This window comes from Agelaius phoeniceus, chromosome 13 (genome assembly GCF_051311805.1).
Source record: "Agelaius phoeniceus isolate bAgePho1 chromosome 13, bAgePho1.hap1, whole genome shotgun sequence".
Taxonomy (NCBI): Eukaryota; Metazoa; Chordata; class Aves; order Passeriformes; family Icteridae; genus Agelaius; species Agelaius phoeniceus.
In genome coordinates this window covers 18,856,279-18,879,466 of record NC_135277.1, presented here as the reverse complement: position 1 = coordinate 18,879,466, position 23,188 = coordinate 18,856,279, and the positions used below count along the sequence as shown (strand labels likewise).

Here is a 23,188-nt window from a genome sequence, read left to right as displayed (position 1 = left end):
TTACATTGTTTTCTTGAGGCTGAGAGACTGAAAGACTGAATTTACTTTCTTTAATTGTTTAAGGGTGATCTACAAATGCTCTTGTGAGATGGTCTTTAACAAGAAGAAGCTGCTCCAAGAGCACTTCCAGCAGAACCCCAGCAAGTTGTTAGTGGGAGTGTTTAAGTGCCCACAGTGTCAGCTGGTGTATATGCAGAAGCAGCAGCTAATGCAGCATGTCAAGGTAGGTAACTCACTCTCTCCCTTACTGGTGCAAAATCTTATTTTTTGAGTTCACAGAGAATTTACATCACCATGTGAGGCAAGTGGTTCAAGAAGTGGAAGATTCTTGAGGAATATCTTGGTGGAAAATACAGACTACAATGATTTTCAGCATCTGGAAATGTCAGTGGAGTGGTTTGTGTTACTTGGTCTTAATGCTGGCAGTTCCTCTCATCTAGATGCATTTTAGCTGTATGACAAAAACTTGTTTATACAGGTAAAGCTCTTTGATTTTTAACTCTTCTATTTTCATGGAAGCACAGAATCACAGACTGGTTTGTGTTGGAAGGGACCTTAAAGGCCATCTCCTTCTACCCCCTGCAGGGACACCTTCCACTATCCCAGCTTGCTCTGGGTGCTGTCCAATGTGTCCTTGAACACTTCCAGGGATGGGGAGTCCCCAGCCTCTTAAAGCAAGTAATTATAGGACAGCTTTTTCGTTGGCTGGGAGACAGGAACAATTATTCTCTGCCCACAATGTTACTGAATTTATATAGTGAAAGCTGAATCTGCCATTTTGGGTGCTCCTCTGGAGAGCTTTGGCCCCTTTGCAGCAGCCTCTGAGGGAGGTTATGTGGCATTTAACAGCCTGATTCCCTGCTGCTCTGAACCACACCAGACTGCAAGAGGGGACTGGGAGAGCCAGAAGTGATTGCCCTGGAGGTACCAGCCTTACAGCTCTGATTATCCCATAAATGTAAAAGGGCTGCATTTTTCTGTTATCTTACTCAGGATGTTTCTATGTTCAGTGCCCAACAACACCCCACAAAAATCATCTCAGAAGATTTCTCAGTGGCATATTGAAGAAAGATCTTGCCCTTTGATGAGGGAAAAAAGGACTTTTTTTTTTTTAACCAGTGACTTTATTTTGTTTATACTAACACTGAGAAAGCCAGAAGATTTTTTAGCTCATTCCTGAAAGCAAAACCCATTCAAAACTCCTTCCTTGCTCTCTCCCCCATGTCTTTAACTTGCAAATCTGCAAGTGTTTTGCATGCAGTAATGAATTACAATTTGAAGCCCTCCTGTGAAGCTGATGATTGCTAATCTTGGTGGATTATAGCTAGGAAAATAGAATTGAGATTAAGGCTAGGACCTTCAAAGAGGGGTTCATCCCCAGTGCTAAAAAACTGGGGCTGAGGTACCTTGTGGTTCATTGTCAGATCCCAGCCCAGGGACCTGCCTGCAGCAGTCTGTGCATCAGCATCCCAAGATCTTCACCAGAAAACTTTGTCTCTTAACCTCTGAGGTGACTGAAGGCTTTTTGGCTGTGGCAGGGGAGTAATTGCTCTCCCCCATCTCCTCTGAGATCACCTTCTTGTGGTAGAGGTTTTAGGAGGTGCTGTCTAGTGTGTGCCTACATGCAAAATAAAGAATCCATGTGCCTCCTCATCTTCCTCAGGTTTAGAACGTTGCAGAGCAGGAGTTACTCTGCTTCCTGGTGTTGATTCTGCAGAGAAATCCCTTCATTTTTCCATGCTCCTCATTTGTTTTACCCCAGTGGTGTAACAGTGAAGCAATGGGCACTGAAACACTCCAGAGATTTCCAGATGGAGGAAGGTGATGTGTCTGTGCTCCTGAGGAGCTGGCAGTGCTGTGGCTTCTGTGGTCATCTGCTGGGCCAGGTGCAAAGTACACAGACTCCTCAGCTGAGACCTTGTTTGTTTTTTGTTTGGTGTCTAACCCACAGAAAGACTTCCAAATGCCTGGGGCTTTCATGTGTTGAGACTTTACCCGTTATTAATTACTGTGCACAATTAAACCTCTAAATTAGCCTTTTGTGTGGATGAACTGTTGTTGTTCCTGGGGGAGTTTCTTGAGGTTTCTTTGGTATGTTGCTCTTTTACTTGCTTTTGCTTTCCCACAGCTCTTCATTTTTAGATTATTTTCCTTATGTTCAATTTTCTTTGTTAAAATAACTTTTTGGGGGACTTTTGGATTTTGGCCTGTTGAATAACCAAAGAGCCTAGAGCCATATTCCTTATAAGGCTGGTTCCTGGCTTTATACTTGGTCTTATATGTCAGGAGCAAAGTTTTGAACCATGAAAAATGTAAATATCAATAGATGGAGTTGAATTGAAGGAAATAGACTTGCAGAAACTTAACATTTTCTCTTCCCATCCCTTGAGCAAAAATGAAGCAGCTTTGGAGCCCCCAGGATACCAGCAAAGATTTCATTCAGAGCTTACCAAAGCTCTGTGTTTTTAGAGCTTAGGCTCTTGAAAAATAATGACAATTGAAATTTCTCTTCCATTACATCTTCCCTGTTTAACAAGAGTTCCCAAGGCTCATCCAAAATGCTAAACAGGCAGCACCAAGGAGTGGCTGTTGTCATGCAGGAAACAGAAATAGAAGTTTGATGTTTCTTGGGAAGATCTCTTGTCAGGGAAAGCACTGTGCTGCAGCTTCTAGGAGAAATGGGAAAACATACAGGAGGAAGACAACAACCCATAGTTTGGCCAGTGGGGATTTAAATAATGTATTTAAATAGTAAATGGTATTTATTTATAAATAAAGATGTGAAATATGAATTACATGTAAATGTTACCTGCATTTCCACTCTTACTGTTACACAGGGTGTTCATGGAGTTCCCCGCAATCCTGAGGAGCTCTCAAACTTCCGGCAGAAATCTGAGAAGGCTTCAAGGAACCAGGTTCATACCTCACCAAAGGAGCTTTTGGTAGCCAATGGGACTTCCCCCTCTTCTCTGACGAGGAAAGACATGAGGGTGGAAGGGCATAACCCAGAATCCAAGTCCAGACTGAGAAGAACTGGTTGGACTTGCAAGGAATGTTCACAGTGGATCCCTGATCGGGAAACCTACGTGTCCCACATGAAGAGAAATCATGGAAGGGTAAGACTGGGATGAAATACTTGAGCTAGGGAGATGGGGAAGAGCACCAGTCTCCTGCATTCCAGGCCCCTTTGCAGGGCTCTCGTTACAAGAACTGCAAATTTCAATTTTTTGTGTGCTTCATCCAGCTCAAGCCTTGACCTACTTTTGTCAAGCTAATCCTTGTCGCTGGCAGAACATGGGCCAAGATGCTGTGTGCAGCCAGATTTCTCAGTACTTTGGCATCAGGATTTCTTCTTTGACATCCTGAGTCACCCAGCCATGAATGGGAAACTGGATCATGGTGTTTGAGTCCTTCTAGCTTGATTTGGGGAGGGCTGGGTTGTCCCACTTGATGATGTCCTCACTCCAAGTGAAGAAGATGAGGGCAGGCTGAGTGCTGGATTTTCCCATTTGAATGTCACAGAAGTAGGGAATTGGACAAATATTTCAGTTTAATACATAGATGTATTCATTAAACAAGTCTAAGAAGATTTTAACTGGAATGTACATGCATGTTATATAAAGGGCTGTAGGAAAATTTTGGAGGAGGCTGGTTAAAGGACAGACTTTCTTAGGAGGATTTGGATATCATACATGGATAACAGAAAGGCCCATGTGATGCTTTTTAGCATTTTGCCCTTTTCTTGTGCTGAATTACGAGGAGCTAGAAGGATAAGTGGCTTGTACTTAACTGGGGTCCTGCTGCCTTCTGAGGCTGAAGGGACCTTCCACTGAGGGAATTCTGCATGGGGTGGAGTGGTTCCAAATGAACCCACAGGAAAAGCATATCTATAATTCCTAATAAAAACATGAATAAAATCAAGTACATGCTTTAAGTAGTCCTGCTTTTATAAGATCAATTCTGGTATTACCCAACTGTTGGGCTGAATCTAAGTGGGATCTCAAAGCCTTAGTGATCTCCATCAGCAGAATTACATATTACATAAGGGATTTTTTTGCATCGAGAGGTAATGCCCAGGTGAAGAGGAGGGGAATTAGAATGCAGTCAGTGCCTTCCATGTCCCTGCTGCTGCAAGGTGTTTCTCTTTCCCTGCAGTCCATGAAGAGATACCCCTGTCGGCAGTGCGAGCGCTCCTTCAACGCCTCCAACAGCCTGCGCAGACACATCCGCAACAACCACGACACAGCAAAGAAGGTCTACACCTGCTGGTACGTGCCCAGTGCCACTTGGCAGCAGCACCCTAATCTTCTGAGTCTGGGAGTTGTAATAGCTCATGTCTGCTGCTCCTGTCTGCTCCAGACTGTGAGTTGCTGAAGCAAAGTGAGGAGAAGAATGTGTTAAACACAAGAGACTTAGTGGCTAAAAAACCCCCCTTGCTTTGGACTGCACAGTGAATGTCTTTTGGAAACTTAAGGGAAGGTGTGGTTTGATATCTGCAGGTGTGTCCTGGTTCAGGGCAAATTTTGGAGAGAACCCCCAAAGGGGCTCCTCTAGGAAAGCAGATTGAATTGGTCCCTCCCCGCAACCGGTCCGGGAGAAAATACTCCTTGGAGAAAAGTGAAAAACCCTGTTTATTCAACAATAAAACCTAAACAATATTAAACAATAACGCCCCTTGCTGCTTCCAAAGAGATGACAAACTCAAAGTCCCTTCCCCAGGTTGCAGTTCAGCTCACTCAGGCTCTGATCAGTCCCTCAGTGCTGGAAATGTGGCAGGCCAGGCCCAGCCCAGCCCAGTGGGCCACAGGTGCAGCTGCCAGTGCTCTTCTGGGTGTTCAGTCCAGAGCAGGTTTTAACAGCTCCAAAGAAAAGGGAAAAAAACACAGTCCAGGGAACTTCTTTGCCTCAGCTAGCTAAAACTAACTAAAAGCAAAGGAGAGCTCTGTCCTGCTGTCTGTCCATCCACAGACAACACAGTCAGGAGCAGGAATGTGGAGGAGTGAGTGCAGTGTCTGAAAACAAACTGCTGCTTCTTCTCTCCTCCCTTCACTCTCTGCAGCAAGGCTTAAAGGTGCAAAACTTATTATTCAGCATAAACAGAACAGAATTGGGGATAAAAGCATCATATAGTCAACCCAAGACAAGGTGGTAAATGAGATTAATGTTTTGCATAGTTGTGAAACAGCCAATAAAATATTAGGTCAGTCTTTCACTGCTTTGTGGTTGGTGTGGTCATGCAGCACTCTTGTGCCTTCTCTCTGGGTGCAGAAGGTATGTAAAATCCTAATAATGAACCACATATTGTCACTGCTGTGGAATGGCAGAACTGACTGCACAGGCTGCAGGACAATGGAGAATTAATTAATCTTGCTGGAATTGCTGGGGAAGTCACACCTCAAAGTTGGAAAATTGATCTGGAGACTTCAGACAAGTTATGGAAATCAGTGGTGAATGAAGATCATTGCTGGTCAATGTATTTTAACTGTGGATACAATCTCAGTTCAGGACAAAGCCCAGTGCTTATGAATCTACCTTTATAACTGCCTAAGATAAAGTTGTTTGCTGAGTGACCATGCAAAATTCCTTCCTGTCTCATTCTAAGACATCCTTTTGAAATAGGATGAAAGCACATTTTGGTTGGAAAAGAAGTTTGCAGTGATGCAGCCTGGGGGATTTTTCTAATTTATCTAAAATTTTGGTTTAATACAAGCATTTTTTATGTATGTTGTCACTTCACTGCACTCAAGTTGCTAAAACCTCATACCAATATCTGAAGAGCACAAGTACATTCCTCAAGTACTGTGTTTCTTTGAGCTATCTAGTGAGCCACAACAGCTTTTAGTAAATGGATACAGCACAGGCATTACCACTGGGAATACATTCCTGAGACATTGTTTCATCCAGGACTTCTAAACATTCCATTTCTTGTAACTGCTCTGACTTGGAACTTCTGGAGGAGATGAAATGTTGGCTCCTATTGTGTTTGGGTGACGGTCTTGGGTGTTACACTCACCTGATCTGTGTAAATCTGTTCTCTCTGGATCAGTTGTTTTTCAAGTGGAATGTTTCAGGATCAAAATGAGCATAAGATGTTACTAGAAGAAGGATTTGTGTGGAAATTCCTGAGAGCCTAGGATATGCCAGCCTGCTGTGCATTACCTTGTTACTTTTCAGAAGAACACACAGCTGTGGATCCACTGGTTCACCCAAGGGGCATCATGCCAGCAGAGAAAACACAGCTAGCAATCCAAGGCAATTGTGGTTGCATTTAATTCTGCAGCTTGTGGTTGCTCCTTCTCAAAATCTGTGGATTAAGTCTTAGTTGGACAGTGGTTGTGCTCTCTTCAGTCATTGTAGGGCAGACTCACTGAAATCACAGCACTCTGCAGATGAAACCTCTTCCTTGAAATACTCTCCCAGCATCTCCAAGAGCTGCTCTTTGTTTGGATCTGAGGTCTCTTGTGCTGTCTTCCATTTGATCCTTCTTAGCTTGTAGAGCACTGCTCTAACACTCTTACCCTCCAGTCTCTGCATTCCTCCTTGACTCTTCTCAGCACTGTGCAAGGCATCACATGTCCACTGCTCCTCCTTTCTTCTGGTTCTGGTGTCTCTTTTCCTTCTTCCTGTTTGGCATTTTGTATCACTCTCACCTGTTACTCTCTTCAGGGGTTTTGATGCCTTAACTTCATGTCACCCTCTTCTCCTGGCTTTCCATGTGAAACATGAATAAAATCTCTCATGGATCTGATTATTAACAATTTTTGTGACTCCAGCATGCTTGCTTGTAGTTGACCTTCCTCTGGCTTCTAACATTTCCAACTGTGATTTCCCCTTTCTCCCCCTGCCCTGCTTAGGTTTCTGGCTTTGGATAAATTTGTAGGGAGCAGCCAGTGATGAAGGAATTACTTGAACACCCTCCTGCCATGCTTGTCACTGGAGTCATTCAGGTTAGGCAAGCATCTTTCCCTGCTTGCATGAGAAGAATTCTAAATTAGGGCAAATTGCAAAATACTGTGATGTATTGTATATTTTCTTTCACAATTCACTTGGTTATTGTTATCTTACTCTTCTTTTCCAAGTCTTGAGTACAAAGTGTCTGAAACACTTGATTTTCAACATGTTTATTTTTGATAAATACCACTTAATAACCTCTCAGCTTTCCTCCACGAAGAAGAAAAATTCCATCATCATTAAATATTGATTTAGCCTCTGAGCAATTCCTGTTAAAACCCAGAAGTATTCAATGAGCATGTCTGCATTTTCACATCATTTAATTTCCCTCTAGTTATACTGGAAGATCAGTAGGAATCTTCTTCTGTTCTTTTAGGAGATGTCTTTGTTACCCAGAGACACTTCAGCTCCTCTCTGTTGCCCTCACTCCTCTGTCTCAGATGCAGTTAGGGCACCCCAGGGGACTCTGGTGTCACTTGTCCTTGCTCAGGTCTGTGTGTGATGGACTTCCACTGTGTTGTGCTGGCAAGAACAGCACAGATACTCAATTTTGGCTTTCCCAATTGCTAACAGAGCCCTTTGTGCACTTCAGGGGGGTGGTTTATGTCTGCAAAGCCTGGCACTTATTCCAGGAGATCTCAGTGATCTGGGAGCCAAGGTGCAGACAGCACATCCCCATCACCATCTCCTTTTTGAGAGGTCAGCCAGCTCTGGAGCAGCTCTGCCAGGTTTGAATATGGGTTACATTTAAGTGACATGTTCAGGAGTGTTTCTGCCTAGATTGTTGGTATAAAAGTTGGAATTTCAGCAGCTTGGTAAGAATTTTAACTGTGTTGTGGTACAGTCTGGTGGATGTAATGCTGCTTCTCCCTGGGTGCAGGGCTGGGTTGTGTCACACAAGTCACCAGCTCCCTCTGTGTAGTTCTCTCATCTCAGAGTCCATTTTTGTCATTCTCCCATGTGTTTTCCATCCTGATCATTTTTCCTCATTTGCACCTGTCATGGGGTGCCTGAACCCCACTAGTCCCTATATTTATTTAGCACTGAAAGAAGACATGTCCTACTCTGAGCACTGTGACAAACTCCAAACTGTTCCAGATTTCTCTCAGGGTAATATTTTATTATTAAAATGATGGTTTGCTGTGTGTTTTGGTAATCTGATGGTACATTATTCACCAGAGTCTGTCTCCAATTACACTTCTTGGTTTGGCACAATACAAAGAGCATATCCTCTAATAAATTGTCTTCCTTTTTTTTTTATTTCCAAGGTACTGCACAGATGAAAATCAGACATTTCCTCAGCCATTCATGCTGGAGAACCACATCAGCCTCATGCACGGCATCAAAAACCCAGACTTATCCCAGATGGCCAAAGTGAAAGCTCCAGAGAGAGACAGAGCAGAAGTAACTGATCCCTATTTTCATGGAAAATTAAATGTACAATTAAATGTCCTTGGCTAGTAGCTGTTCATTTGGGGTGTTATGTCGAGCTGTGGCCTCGTGCCAGTCAAACCCTCCCACCCATGGGGCAGATCTCCTTCCCTCTCTCAATTCCATCCAGCCTGGTTCCCTCTGCTAGGGTCAGGCTCAGCAGTGTCAGTGCAGCTGAGCTGCACCAGCTGCAGGACAACATGCATTTCATCTTGCATTTCTCAAGATTTTCTCTGGCATTTTTTCAGTCTATTTTGTAATTTAAGTTTGTTTTTACCCTTGTTTTCCCCTGGTACCCTGTTCACGAGCATGGCACATTTTTCTTCTTTCTCCCTTATTTTTTCTGCTACTTATAAAAGATTTATTTTCTGTTTTAAAGTACTTGCTAGATCCATTACCTATGAGAACTGCATTTTTCTTAAGTAGGAATATGTAATTTTGTATAGCAGCTGTAACTGTTCTACTGATTTTTGTTTTGGATTGGAGTGGAGGGTTGGCTGCTTGGGCTTCTTTGCTCCATTTATTTTAAAAATACACATTTTGCATATCACTGCAGGGACATATTTAAGCAAGTCATCCTCAAAGGAGAAGAAGCTGCAAGATTTTAAGATAGAGAGGATGAGTTACTGAGAGATGCCACAAAGACAGAATCTGAGTGGAAGGGAGAATGTTCAGAGTTTAATCTGAGAAGCATTTCTGGGCTATTGACCACCCCTGTGTCCCTCAGCTGTCCCTCTTCTGTGGGCTCCTCCTTCCCACACCAAACCAAATTTTTACCCAGAGAGGTCATGGCTGCCCCATCCCTGGCAGAGTCCAAGGCCAGGCTGGACAGGGCTTGGAGCACCCTGGGATAGTGGAAGGTGTCCCTGCCCATGAGGGGGTGGCACTGGATGAGTTTTAAAGTCCCTTCCAACCCAACCCATCTCACGATTCCTTGATTCTGAACTGTTTCCCCATCATGTTTGTGCCCAGCCAGCCTCTCCCAGCGTTCCCATCTCACATCATGGGGCAGCAGCTGAAATCCTGAGCACTGGTGAGGTGTTTGGGTGTGGGGAGGGAAGGGAATGCCCCAGGAGTGACTGCCCTAGGCATGACTTCACCCTCAGGCATCTCCAGACTCGCGTGTGGATTTTAGCACTTACTCTTCCATGGGTTCAAATGATAAAGTAACTTTTTAATCTTATTTTTTTTAAGGCAAAATCTCCAAAGAGGATGGCACAGGATGAGCTGGGTGAGGCAGAGAGCGCTGCGGGTTCGGACGCGCCGCCAGCCAAAAAACTGAAAGCGCCTTGGAAATGCGCAAAGTGCGGCTTTGCCACGGACGTCCGGACTGAGTTCCAGGAACACATCCCTCGGCACAAGAGCGACAGCTCCACCTTCCAGTGCTTGTTCTGCGGCCTCTGCTACACCTCCCACATCTCTCTGAACAGACACCTCTTCATCGTTCATAAAGTCAAAGATGAGGAGGAGGAGGATGAGGAGGAGGAGGAGGAGGAGGGGGATGAAAGGCAGAAGTTACAAATAGAGATGGGTAAGAATGGACACGAGGACTACAATGGCGAGTTGAACACTACGGTGGAAGAGGAGAACAAATACAAAGAGTGCAAAAGGGACTCAGCTCTTTGTGAGCACAGTCAGACGTGTGGAGCAGAAGGCCCCAACAGCACCTCACAGAACAATCATTCAAAGTCTCTTAAGACTTAAAAGCAAAAAAAAAAGCCCTTTTGGTTGATTGAGGGTTTTTTGTTGGGGGGTTTCTACTCAAAATACAGGGTGGGGATGGGGCAAATCTTTGAAATATTCTGTTGATTTCTTGAGATGGACATTGCAACTCCTATTTGTAAGGGAAATTTAAACAGAAAAAAAACAAAACCAACCCTGCCATTGCATCCTAAGCACTAACTCTCTGCCAGCCCAGAGAGGTGAAAAGGGAAAGCAGGGCCAGAACCCTCAGTGGGGTTTGGCCAGCTCCTGAGGATCCAGGAGCACTTTGCAGCTGCAGTTTCCTTCAGATGAGCTCTCCTCCTTTGAGTGTGCACCGCCTCAGCCTCTGCCCAGAGTCCCAGCCTTGCCATCCCAATCTCCCTTTCTTTCTCCTTCTATTTATGGCTTCTTTTTTCTCTCCCCATCCTGCCTTTGTGTTACTCATTTTAACTCATAATGCTGGCTCAGCCAAACGCGCTTGTCAGGACCGTGCTGGCCGATCTGGGATCCGCGTTACACGGGATGGGCTCGAGCTGGAAGTTGTGCTGGTTATTCTTTAGTTACACCCAAATAACAACATTCTTTTCCAAAGCGCAGTTTAATGAAATGTCTTGGACCTGAATCATCCTTGAAAGAGGATTTTGTGGCCCCAGTCCTCCTTGGTGAGTAGAGTGTTGAGGAGGGCCGTGCTGGCCATGTGTCTGTGGAAGCCATCCTGGGCTGGGCATTGTCAGGCCCAGTGGCTCATCCCAGTGCGGAGCTCAGACTGGCACCATCACCAGAAGGGGATAAGTCCCCCATCAGTGGGGTCAGCTGGAGTGAAACTATTCCAGAGCTCCCAATGTGTCAGTGCCAGGGCTCCCTGACAGCTCATTTTGAGGGGAGAGGAGCAGAGCTCAGCTCACAGAGGTGTTGGAACAGCGGGAGCCACCATCCTGCAGCCATCAGTATCTCCATAGCTCCTCTGCTGCTGTGGCTCAGCACTCCCATCCTTTAGGAGATGTTTCTTTCCATGTAGTCACATTGACTCTCTCTTTCCTCCCTCATTCCTTGTCACACCCATGCTTTGTGTAATACAATTACCTTCTATACCATTATTTTTTTTTCATTCTGTTGAGCCAGAACTCCGCTTGTTATTGTTTACTCTGACAATGTTTAAATAATTTAAGAACTATTTATCTCCTTGCTTGGGCTCCTCACCATGTGGTCTCGTGATGCTTGGATACGGAGCTGTCTGGGTGCTGAATGATATATGTTGGTTGGATGAGTAAAGGCTGGATGTGGGGTGTCTGTAGGATGGGGGTGTCTGTAGAATGGGGGGTGTCTGTAGGATGGGGGGTGGTGGGGAGGGCTGTCATAGGGGGTGTGGGTTGGATGAGATGTTGGCCGCATGGGTGTGGAGTGTAAGGGATGTCAGTTGAATGGGGGTTTGGTTCGCTGTGGGTTTGATTTGATTGTTTGATTTGGTGTGTGTTTGGTTCAATGTGTGTTTGGTTTGATGTGTGTTTGGTTCAATGTGTTTGGTTCGCTGTGGGTTTGGTTCTGTGTGTTTGGTTCACTGTGGGTTTGATTTGATTGTTTGGTTTGGTGTGTGTTTGGTTCAGCGTGTGTTTGGTTTGATGTGTTTGGTTCAATGTGGACTTGGTTCAGTGTGGGTTTGGTTCAGTGTGGGTTTGGTTCGCTGTGTGTATTTGGTTCGATGTGGATTTGGTTGGGTGTGTGTTTGGTTCAGTGTGGGTTTGGTTCGCTGTGTGTTTGCTTCGGTGTGTGGTTTGGTGTGGGTTTTGCTTGCTGTGTGTTTGTGTTTGGTTCAATGTGTGTTTGGTTCGGTGTGTGTTTGGTTCGGTGTGTGTTTGGTTCAGTATGTGTGTGGTTCCATGTGTGTTTGGTTCAGTGTGTGTTTAGTTCGGTGTGTGTTCCCTGGATGGGAGTGACTGGAAGAGGCACGGATGGACCTGGGCATGGGTTGGGCAGCTTTTGATGGAGCGGGGCGTCGCTGGATGCAGTGTTTGGCTGGATGGGTGCTGGTTGGAAGTGTGTGTTGTTGGCTGTGGGTGTTGCGCTGGCTGCGGGTGCCGGCTGCGCGGGGCGCTCCCGGCTGTGGCTGAGGCCCGGCCCCGCTCCGTTCCCGTTCCCGTTCCCGCCCCGGTGCGCGGTACCCGCGCGGCGGAAGCGGCGGTGACGTGGCGGGCAGGCGGAAGCGGAAGCGGGGCCGTGCGGGCGCGGCGGCGGCGGTGGCGGCGGCGATGCTGTCGCTGGACTTTCTGGACGATGTGCGGCGCATGAACAAGCGGCAGGTGCCGGAGGGGCCGGGGGGGAACGCCGGGCGGGCGGGCGGGCGGGGCCGGTGCGCCTCGCGGTGCGCGGGCGGCGGGGCCTGACCCACCCTTGCTCCCCAGCTGTACTACCAGGTGCTGAACTTCGGCATGATCGTGTCCTCCGCCCTCATGATCTGGAAGGGGCTCATGGTGGTGACGGGCAGCGAGAGCCCCATCGTGGTGGTGCTGAGGTCAGTGCCGGCATGCGGGGGATTAAACCCAGCGGGTTTAACCGGGCCCCCCACAGGGATGGCTCAGCCGGAGCCACAGCCCCAGCGGGCCAGGAGCTCCTCAGGAACCCAGGCTCAGCAATAGCGAGAGAGGAGGGAGCGGGTAGAAAGAGCATCTCACCTGGCTCTGCCTGCTGGCTGGTAAGAGAGAGGGAGAGGGACTCTAGACCCGGTACAGCAGGGTGTGACAGGGACAGCCCTGCCAGAGGGCAGGGTTAGACGGGTCACTGTGAAATGATCCTTCCCTGTCAGGGCAACAGGCCCGGGCACAAAGAGAAGCTGTGGCTGCCCCATCGCTGGAGGTGTCCCAGGCCAGGTTAGACAGGGCTTGGAGCAACCTGGTGTAGTGGGAGGTGTCCCTGCCCATGGCAGGGGTGGAACAGGATGGTCTTTAAGGTCCCTTCCAACCCGTCTGCCTTGATTCAGTGACTGTCCATTACAGAGGTGGTCCTGAGCTTTACATTTGTCACTCTACCACTGTAAGTTTTGGGTGTCATGCATTGTCCTTACAGCGGTGCCCTGCACTGTGGCTGCCACCAGTGTTGTCCCACCTTCCTGCTGCCTGGGACAGATGCCCTGGGCTGCCATTGGTGCTGGCATGGATATTGCACCTGCCCCGTGCATGGATGTTGCACCTGCCCTGTGGCCACACTGCCCTTTTCTTGTGTTTCTGTGTCAGTGTTCATGATGTAGAAATGCTGTAATGCCATGACAAGTGCTGCTTACCAAAACCCCCTCCTGATGAGGTGCAGGGCAGATGTTTCCCCCTGCTCCTCCCAGTGAGTAAGACAGGGTGGTCAGATCACATCCCCTCTGCAGTGATTGATCTGCTGTTCTGAACTGCATCTGCTGTGCTCTGTGAAGATAAAACACAAATGCACGCGGTACTTAAAGTTCATTGTTCTGTTCTGCATTATTTATGTGGAATTAGGAAGGATAAGTAGTTGGTAACAATTGCCATTTACAAGACAGAAGAAAAATAACTTGAGTCGTGGTGCCTGAAATGAGATAATTAAGCAGAGCAATGAATCATTGTAACAAATTTTTGGCAAGTCCCTTTGTCTGTTTCAGATGGGAATGCTTTCAGTGCTTTGTTTCTGAGGATAATCTGTCTATCTCTAAAAAATAAATTAAATAAAAAAAAGCTTTCCATCATTTCAAAGCTGCCAGCATTGCCTTGCCAATGGTGAGCTCAGAAATCAAAAGACAGTGTTCATCATCAGCTTTTTGCTTATTAAAAAAACGTTTCCCTTTGGATGTGCTTGTAACACAGTGCTCCTTTCCCAACAAATCCAAACTGCTGGCAGTATGATGATTGAAAACCTGATTGCAGAGGGGTTACACAGTTGCCCAGTCTCCAGGGTGGTTTTCTCAGAAGCTCTTCATCAAGGTTTCAGCCTGGTCTTGAACACTTCCAGGAATGGGGTATCCACAGCTTCTCTTTCTCAGGAAGTTCTTGTGAGATTTTTCTTAAAGGGCCATGAAAACCTGGTACTGAGTGTTTAAATGTTGTTCAGTTGTTCCTCTCCTCTTTTTCAGTGGGAGTATGGAGCCTGCTTTCCACAGAGGAGATCTCCTGTTCCTCACCAACCGCATTGAAGATCCGATCAGAGTGGGAGAAATCGTTGTCTTCAGGATAGAAGGAAGGGAAATCCCCATAGTCCATCGTGTCCTGAAAATCCATGAGAAGTATGTGAAGGGTCTGGGGCTTCTGCTGCTGCTGTTTCCCTATCTGGTGTTCTTCATGGGTAAACAAATGGGGGGGATGTCAGTCATGGAAATCCAGGTGCTGTAGGAAGTGGCACAGGAGTTTCAGACAGACAAAATCTGTCCTGCTTTGTTTACTTGTAAAGGTCACCCAGCAGAAGGCACAAGCTGTGCCAGTGCCCTGGACACTCCAAACTGTAAAATAATGGAATTGTTAGGGTTGGAAGGGACCTTAAAGCCAGTCTCATTCCACCCTGTGCCATGGGCAGGGACACCTTCCACTGTCCCAGGGTGCTCCAAGCCCTGTCCAGCCTGGCCTTGGACACTTCAGGGATCCAGAGGCAGCCACAGCTTCTCTGGGCAGCCTGTGCCAGGGCCTGCCCACCCTCACAGGGAAGAATTTAATTATTTTATCCCATCTAACCCTGGCAGTGGGAAGCCATTGCCCCTGTTACTTCAGGGCCCTTGTTTGCAGTCCCTGTCCATCTCTCTTGGAGCCCCTTAGGCACTGTAAGTGACACCAGTGCCTGTCTCCTGTGCCATCCTCTCTGTCCCCAGCTGCTGTGCTGTCTGCTGGAGCACAGCTGTGTTTGTGTGTGAAGTGAGTCTTGTTTGTGGGGCACAGCTGTGGCAGAAGGTGTTTTGTGTGTCATTTTAGAGCTTGTCTCTATGTCCTGGTCTTTGCTGTCATGCAGGCTCAGGGCCTTTTGTCTCTCTAGAAGGTTGTGGTGTTGTCCTCAGAGTCTCTGTGTGCTGTTCACTCTCAGCACTGGGGAGGTTGTGTGTCTGAGGGAATGGAACAGGCATTGGTTTCATGCCTCATCAGGGCTTAGTTTTCCACTGCAGTCATGAGCTTTCCTGCTTTGCTGATGGAGCTGTGGCCTCTCCAGGCCACTCTGTGGGGATACAAGCCAGCTGTGTGAATTGTTGGAGTGAAAACTGAATCTAGAACTGAATCCCTGATTCTTCAAGGCATCTCTGGGAGGCAGCAGCTGTTTGGGGGTCCCAGCATCTGTTTCTGCTCAGTGAATGTTTTCTGGTGGGAGCTGGAGCTGAGCCAGGTGGCATCTGAGGATTCCTCTGGTTGACATGTTGGGATGGGATGGAGAGGGTCCCTTTCCCAAAGCTGCTGGAATATCCAGACCAGTTGTCTGCTCCAGCTGAAGGTTGACCAGCCTTGTGCATGTAAATACACAGCTGGAATCCTGGCTCTGGGGCAATGAAACAATGCCTCTCCCAGCAGGCAAAGCACATTCTTTGCTGTTCAAATTTATTCTGTACCCAGAACTTTGAACAGTGTCAGTTTGCAAAGTGCTGTTCTTTGATACCACTGATTTAAAAATAACTTCAGTTTATGGGCTGAATTTGACATCTGATGTTGCACAAGCATCTTTTGTGATGTTGTAGGAACTCTTTCAAGTGAAATGCAGTTTTCCTCCTCCCCTGTTCTGTGCAGCATTTTTTCTCCAGATGTTGCCCACCCTTCTTTTTTTGTGGCTCTATCTCTATCTAGATATCAGGGTACCAAGCACTATTTTTTGTTTAAATGTAACAGGGCCATAGTGCCAATCCTGGGAGGGTGAAACCATTCTGCAGTATTTTAGGTTTTATTTGACTGAAACAACCAAACACAAACCTCATCTTTTTATTAGGAGAGATAAACTGAAAAATCCATATTGCAACCTGAACCTGGGAGCTGAAGGTGGGATTTGGGTGTCAGTTGCTTCTTTCACTACTTAAAGAATAATTTTCTAGTGCCAGTTTGGAAGTGAAAAGTCTCTGCAGAAGCTGACAGGAGTGTCAGGATGCAGGAAGACAGAAACAGTGTTCTCTATGATTTTGGGGCAACTCAGGCCCAGTTCACATCAATATTGTGTCAGTGAGAAAATGTCTGTTATTTGCTGGCCTTTTCTTCTTGTTTCAGCCCAAAATTGAATTCATTCTTTATTACTAACACAGAGTCTGCATTCCAAATTTACTTAGTGATTTTGGAGCAGGGTCACTCACCTCAGACAGCAGAGAAGTGCACTGGGGGCTTCTCATGCTGCCTCATGGCAGAGCCTTGACTCTGCTCAATAAGGTGCTGCACTCCCACACCATCACTCTTCAGAGCTAAACTACATTATCTGCACCTCTGGGGATCTTTATCTTTTCCCAGACAGTGTTTGTTGTTCCCACACAACAAGCAAGATGTGCTTTGGAGAAAGAGATGTGGGTTTTTTCCCCTTTTTCCTTTCCAAACATCTCCTGTCAAGGAGCCTGTTGGTGTTCAGGCATGATGAGAACAGCCTGAGCTCCACAGAACTGCCTGCTTTCCTCTTTGCATTCCATCTGTCACTTCTGGGAGAGCTGAGATTCAAGCACTGAGGGTGCTCCTGTCCAGCATCTGAACAGGAATGGCTGGGAAAGAATCTTTTTCCTGGTCAAAGAAAGATTCATCTACTCCTTGATCCTGATTCTGGCAAGCTAATTCATCTCAGGATTAATTAAAGACTAGGGAGAGCATTTAGTGATAATTTCCCTGCTTTCTGCAGGTTACAGTTTCAAGCACAAAGTCCTAGTTCTTTATGAACAGTCTAATTTCCTCTTTTATGTGGAATATTGGGTCAATTTTTCAGCCCATCCAATTTTTTGCCAACCAAAATACCTTTGCAGAGAGACATGGTTTAATTCTTCTCTGCCTGGCTTTAACCCATTATTTCTGAGCTCCTTTTGGTACCCTCTGGCTCTTGCACTGGAAGAGACAGTGAAAAGCTATTTGATTGTTGCTGCCATTTGTGGTGGATTATGTCATATCTGTCCCATCAGTTCTGTCTTTTCCAGGCTGGAGGGTCCTGGTCTGTAGTTTCTTGTTTGGAAGTGGTTCCAGACCTTGTTAATAATTTCTCAACCTTTGCCAGTTCTTCTCTCCATTGCAGAAAAGGATCTGGGGGGCTCAGCAGTGCCCAGAGCATTCCAGATTAGGCACATTGTGAGTTCATGCAGTGTCCTTGTGGTATTATTTGGGTTTTTCTGTCCTCCTTTCCTAATCAGTTCTAAGTTCCAGCTTGCTTCTGCCCACTGCTGAGTAGAGCTGTGTGTTTCAATCCCAACTTCTCCTTTAGTGTTGTAGTAGGGAGACCAGAATTCAATATTTGTGTGAAGCAAGAGAAACACCAACACAAGATGGGTCAAAAGCCAAGAGGCAATAGCTGCACCTGCTCTAGAAACTGTTCTGAAATTCTGCTGGAGAGCTTTGCTGGGGCCAGAGTTCATTCTTCCCATGGCAGCATTTTCCAGACCAGAAATTTTCCATTTTCCAGACCATCTGCTTTCTGCTGCATTTGATAGTTTCCCTCTTTTATCCTCCTTGAATTGTAGGATGTGGTTGCTTTTAGTACCCTTGTGTTGCTCTCTCCATGCTTGTTGTAGAGCAGCTTTTAACAACTTTCTGTCCTGCCTTACCTGGCTGTCTTGTCTTTACCAGGCAAAATGGAGACATCAAATTTCTGACAAAGGGAGACAACAATGCTGTGGATGACAGAGGGCTCTACAAGCAGGGGCAGCACTGGCTGGAGAAGAAGGATGTAGTAGGACGAGCAAGAGGGTAAGTGGAGTTGAAAATAATGGGGCTTTTCACAGTGCTGTCCCCAAAAGCCACCTGGTAAATCCCCCCTTGCTGGGTTTGTAACCTGCCTGAGAGTGTGGAGAGCTCAGTGCTTAGTTTGGCTTAAGCAAAGGCATCGAGGTGTGAGCTGTGTCCTGAGGTGTTGATGCTGGATGGACACAGATGTCAGGGTAGGTGGGCTCAGACTTGATCAGAATTGTCCTCAGGTTTCTCCTGGGAGGCTCAGTGTTTGCAGGCAAGTGAAATCTGAGCCAGGCATAGACTGGAACACCCTCTGGGCTGGTTGTCACCCACTGCCACAGGGAGGAAGAAGTCACCAGCCCACTGATTACAGCCCTCAGGATGCTTGAGTGACTCTCCCTCTGCACCCTGGAACAGTGTTTGTTTTAAAAAACCCTTTATTCTTCTAGATTTGTGCCCTACATTGGAATAGTGACTATCTTAATGAACGATTATCCAAAATTTAAGGTAAGAGCTCTTCTATTTCCTGCCTGCTTTTCCCACCCCAGCTACAATTCCTTCATGAGAACACAGGCAGAACCCTGTGCCCTGCAGGTTTTGCTGATGTAGATGTCAGTGTGCACTCCTGTGTCTCTCTGCTCTCTTTTCCAGTATGCAGTCCTCTTTTTACTGGGTTTATTTGTGCTGGTCCATCGAGAGTAGTCCCTTGCAACTGAACTACGAGATGAAGGTGCCATGGAATTTTCTAGATGAACCTTTAAAGTAGCTGATGGTCCAGTGTACCAGGAGAAAGAAGAAAGCATGCATTTCAAAGCTTCGTGCCAGTTTGGGTTTGTTTTGGTTTTTACTGCTCAAGGGCGAATGTTTTGTCACAGTATTTCCAATGGTTTGTCACATTTTAGCCTTTTTAGTGAATTTTTATATTAAAAATTTGAGCCAAAGTGTTTAGTGCTTGTACTTTGAAGCTGAGCTTCCTCTCCAAGTGCCTCTGGGATCGTGTGCTCAGTCTGTGCCTGGCCGGGCCAGGTGCCCCCTCCCTTGTGCTCACTGAACTGTCCACTGCTGACTTGTGGCCATGACAGTTCCTTTCCAATTCAGAACTGGAATAAAGATTTTGCCTTTTGCCACGTTTTTTGTTATTGCCCTGATGAGAGCAGCCTCTTTGCTGTTACACACTCACTCCCAGAGCCACCATCTAACTTGTTCTCTCTCCACAGAGCAGTAGCAGCTGCTCCTCTCACCTCTTTTTGGGGAATAATCTGTCCTGAGCTGTAGATCATTCAATATTTCTGGGTTTCTATAAATCACTCTGAAATAATCTGCCTAAAAACTGCAAAGTGTTGGAGGTAGAAGATGGCAAAGGATTACTTTGTGCATTGTGGCACTAGGTAACAGAAGGATTGAGATGGGAATTACCCACAGCTCTTTGACAGGGATGATTTAGCAGGATGCAATGATAGAAATTGCTTAATTTTTATTGCAAATTGAAAATTGCGATTCATTGCAATTTTATGGCAATTTATTGAAAATTGCAGATTTAAATTGCAATTTTATGGCAATTTATTGAAAATTGCAATTTCCAAAAATTGTTTTGGAAAAGGGTTTCAGGTGTCCTGTGAGCTGGCCACATCTCACAGCTCACCTGAAAGCTACAGACTGCCCTGGGGTCTGAAATAAAAACCCACTGGGGTCTGAAATAAAAAACCCACTGGGGTCTGAAATAAAAAACCCACTGGTATCTGAAATAAAAAACCCACTGGGGTCTGAAATAAAAAACCCACTGGGGTCTGAAATAAAAAACCCACTTGTCACCACTGCTTTTTTCTGAGCTTCTCATTCAGGCTTGTGATCCTGCTGGTGGAGGAGTTGTCAGAAAGAGCCCAGGGAGGAGGTGCAAGGCAGTGATGCTGCAGTTGATCAGCTCTTCTCCATGAGTGCTCCAGGATTCCAGAGCAACAGGAATCATTGCAGATGGTCCCTGCAGCCACACACACAGCTTGTGTAAAGCAAAAGCAGTCAGGAAAAGCAAGGACAAAGCCCAGTGGGGTGTTTATGGCTGTTTGCAGTTTCTTGCACATGTCTCTCTTTGGGTTTGCCAGGCCTCTCCCATCTCTGGAGGTGAATTGTGCCATTTTGCTGGGTTTGATGTTACCAGGTGCTTTGTTCCCTATGTAGGATAAAGCAAACATCACCTGTAGGGCACTGCAAAGTGTCTACAAACAGCTCCAATCCCCAGCACTGAGCCTTGAGCCTGCAGCTCTGAGTAATCAAAACTTCATCAACAAAATGGTAATAAAATCTGTATCTGTTGCCCCCAGTGTTAGAGCCCTTGAGTGGAAATTTCTTGAGTTAAGGATGGGATGTTCTGTCAGAAGTCAAGCCCAGGCAGCACTGGGAGAGCAGAGAATCTCTGAGAGCTGCTCTCCCTGTAGAGCACCTTCCTGAGGCATTCCTGCCTCTGCAGCTCATGTGGAGCCTGAGTCTGTCCCTGCTTTGCCTTGAGCCTAAACAGCTTTTGTGCATAAATGAGTTTTACACACAAAGGGCTGAGTTGAGCTTGTCTGAAAGCTGCTAACCAACACCTCCCCATGAGCTGGGAGTGCTGCTGCTGCTCTCCAAGTACTGTCCCTTTCAGACCTTCTCCAAAATTCTGAGTGTGTAAAAGCAGTTTATTCCTGTCACTGAGCTAATTTAACAAAAAAAAGGCTGAAACACAAAGGTTTAATTCTCCAAGTGCTGAGCCTGCAGTTCTTTGGCAGGATCTGTCCAGAGGGTGGCAGCTGGTGTCAGGAGTCCCTGGGCTGGGGGACACAGGGCCAAGGTGAGCTCCTGCAGGAGGGTGTGCCCTGCTCTCACCTGGTGCTGTGGGAAGGAATTGAACAAGTGTGGTGTTGTGAGGTCCTTAGGATGAGGTGAGATAGGAGAATTTGACTCTGTGTTCTCAGAAGGCTCATTTATTATTTTATTATTTTATATTATATTAAAAGAAATAATATACTAAAACTATACTAAAGAAAGAGAAAGGATACATCAGAAGGCTAGAAAAGAGTGAATAATAAAATCTATGACTGAGCAGAGTCCTGACACAGCTGGACTGGGATTGGTCATTAAGGAAAAACAATTCACATGGAACCAATCCAAGATGCACCTGTTGGTGAGCAACCTCCAAACCACATTCCAAAGCAATCAGAGAATTATTGTTTACATTTCTTTTCTGAGGCTTCTCAGTTTTTCAGGAGAAAAATCCTGGCAAAGGGATTTTTCAGAAGATATCACAGTGACAAACAAGTGCTTAAAAAATGCAGGGTGGTTGTGGTGAGGGGTGGCAGGAGCCCCTGCTGCAGCCCAGCTCCAGAGGCTTCTCTCCAGGCTCTGCAGGCACTTGAAGACCAGGAACAATTGCCCTAAAGCAGGGGCTGCCATGTGGCATTTGGGAATTCATCTCTGCAGCCCTGTGGTGCCTGTTCTCAGCTCTGTGCAGCTGGGAATGTGGCTCTGCTTCCTGCAGTTGTGAAATGGGGACTTGACTCCAATAGGCAAAGAATAATTTGGCATCAACCTCCTCACAGCTCTAACACCCAGCACCTCCTGTGCCACCTCCCATGGCAGCTCCCTCCTGCCTTCCAGCAGAACCTTTCCTGCCACAGTGGGATGAGGCAGTGCTGGGGATGAGCCTGCACAGCCTGGAAACTGGGGCTATGGGGGCAGGATGACACAGAGCTGTTGCTGGCTCCATCCCCACCAGATTTATTCTGCTTTGCTGAGCAGAAAAGGCACAGAGTGAGCAGGATGTCTGGCTGGCTGGGTGCTGATGCTGAGGTGTTTGGGAGCACTGCTGAGCTCCCACAGAGCCAGAGTGGCTGGTGATATGTCACAGACATCCTTTAGGAAAAACCCTTTCCTTAGGATTTTTCCTCCTGAGAAGCTGAGAGGCCTCAGGAACAAAATGTAACCAATGGTTATCTGCTGCTGTGGAATGCAACAGGTGCATCTGGGATTGGGCTCATGTGGTTGTTTCTAATTAATGGCCAATCACAGTCAGCTGGCTCAGACTCTCTGTCCCAGGCACAATTTATTATTCTATTCTTAGCCAGCCTTCTGATGAAATCCTTTCTTCTATTCTTTTATATAGTTTTAATATATATCATAAAATAATAAATCAGTCCTTCTGAAACATGGAGTCAGATCCTCGTCTCTTCCCTCATCCTAAGACTCCTGTAAACACTGTCACTATCTATCACTATCAGTGATAGAACTTGATGTGTTTATGTTTTATTTCAGTTTTATGCTACTTTTTTTAAAAGGTGAAGCTGTCTGGGCAGCTCCAGCAAAGCCAGTGCCACTGGAGGCTCTGGAAATGGATGGAGATCTTCATGTCATGACAGGAATGGGATTTGCTCGTAAAGTACGTGGGTGTTGAGAGCTCTGGTTTATAAAGGAGAAAAAAAAGAAGGAAAAATCTGCCAGGGCTGATTGCTCCTGTGTCTGTTGTGGTTGGTTACAGCCAAACAGGGCAGGTTTTCTGTGAGCAATTCCAGTGCTTAATTACAGCTCAGTCACATCCTCAGTGCAGGGCACAGATTCCTTCACGGGCAGGAGCTGTTCCATGAAGCAAAGCCATGCTGGGCTCTGTCTGATGGCTGCTGCATTTCCAGGGGGTGCTTTTCTTTTTGTGTCAAAGCTAAATGCATAAGCAGGAGCGTGATGGTTGGGAAGTGAGCTGTGAGGGGTGATTGCTGCAAGCTGGAGCTCTGTGACACAGAGGCTGGGTTTGTGTATTTATGATGCTTTAGTGCACGGTTGTTGGTTGAACAGCAGTGAGCATCACGGTGCTTCATCCAGATCTGATGCTGCTTATTGCTTTGCAGGGGTTCACAGAGCTCAGGTTTTGTCAGATGCTCAGTTCCCCACTGTCTTTAATGAGATTGGGTAATTTCATGGTGGTTTTCGTGCCCTTAAAATCAGAACAGATCAACTGGGTTTTTTTCCAAGGAACATCTTCAAGATGAAACCTGGTCCATGCCTGAAGACCACTGTTTGTTGGAGAAATGCACAACATAAATGAAGTGTGCAGCTCCCAGGACAGCCCAAAAGTTGGCCAGGAGAAGAAGAGACAGAAGGAGGAGAGGAGGTGCTTAGAGCACCTTGGGGATGGCTCCTGTGCCAGGGCAGGGCAGAGCAGGGGCAGAGCAGCTGTTGGTGTGACCCACACGGTGCCAGTGACTCAGGGCTGAATCAGATGAGGAATGTCCTGGTTCCATCCCCCAGGAAGGTGCACT

The 23,188-nt window shown here is 46.5% G+C and overlaps 2 protein-coding genes across 4 annotated transcripts in view; both read left to right on the top strand.

The window, feature by feature from the left end:
• ZNF592 (zinc finger protein 592) overlaps positions 1-11,271 on the top strand; it is a 38,041-nt gene extending 26,770 nt beyond the window's left edge. Inside the window, exons 5-9 of one of the 2 annotated variants that reach the window (XM_054641930.2) lie at positions 64-223; positions 2,838-3,116; positions 4,156-4,268; positions 8,220-8,355; positions 9,577-11,271. In XM_054641930.2, coding sequence (XP_054497905.2) covers positions 64-223; positions 2,838-3,116; positions 4,156-4,268; positions 8,220-8,355; positions 9,577-10,086 — 1,198 coding nt within the window. In that variant the 3' untranslated portion in view covers positions 10,087-11,271. Of the gene's footprint in view, positions 1-63; positions 224-2,837; positions 3,117-4,155; positions 4,269-8,219; positions 8,389-9,576 lie in introns of both variants that reach the window. The other variant, XM_054641928.2, reaches the window with a different exon arrangement.
• Positions 11,272-12,240: 969 nt separating this feature from the next.
• On the top strand, positions 12,241-18,850 carry SEC11A (SEC11 homolog A, signal peptidase complex subunit). 2 transcript variants are annotated; one of them, XM_054642305.2, is made up of 6 exons: positions 12,241-12,383; positions 12,486-12,595; positions 14,174-14,323; positions 17,808-17,927; positions 18,359-18,416; positions 18,561-18,850. In XM_054642305.2, the coding sequence occupies exons 1-6, from the start codon at positions 12,333-12,335 to the stop codon at positions 18,609-18,611; spliced, it is 540 nt and encodes a 179-aa protein (XP_054498280.2). In that variant the 5' UTR covers positions 12,241-12,332; the 3' UTR covers positions 18,612-18,850. The 2 variants fall into 2 exon arrangements, with proteins under 2 accessions (XP_054498280.2, XP_054498279.2); XM_054642304.2 differs by lacking the exon at positions 18,561-18,850 and having other exon boundaries at positions 18,359-18,548.
• Positions 18,851-23,188: the final 4,338 nt, after the last annotated feature.

Coding starts and splice junctions, on each gene's coding strand:
- SEC11A (XM_054642304.2), top strand. CDS start 12,333: ATGCTGTCGCTGGACTTTCTGGACGATGTGCGGCGCATGAACAAGCGG. Junction 12,384..12,485: donor GGCGCATGAACAAGCGGCAG/GTGCCGGAGGGG, acceptor CTTGCTCCCCAG/CTGTACTACCAGGTGCTGAA. Junction 12,596..14,173: donor CCCATCGTGGTGGTGCTGAG/GTCAGTGCCGGC, acceptor CCTCTTTTTCAG/TGGGAGTATGGAGCCTGCTT.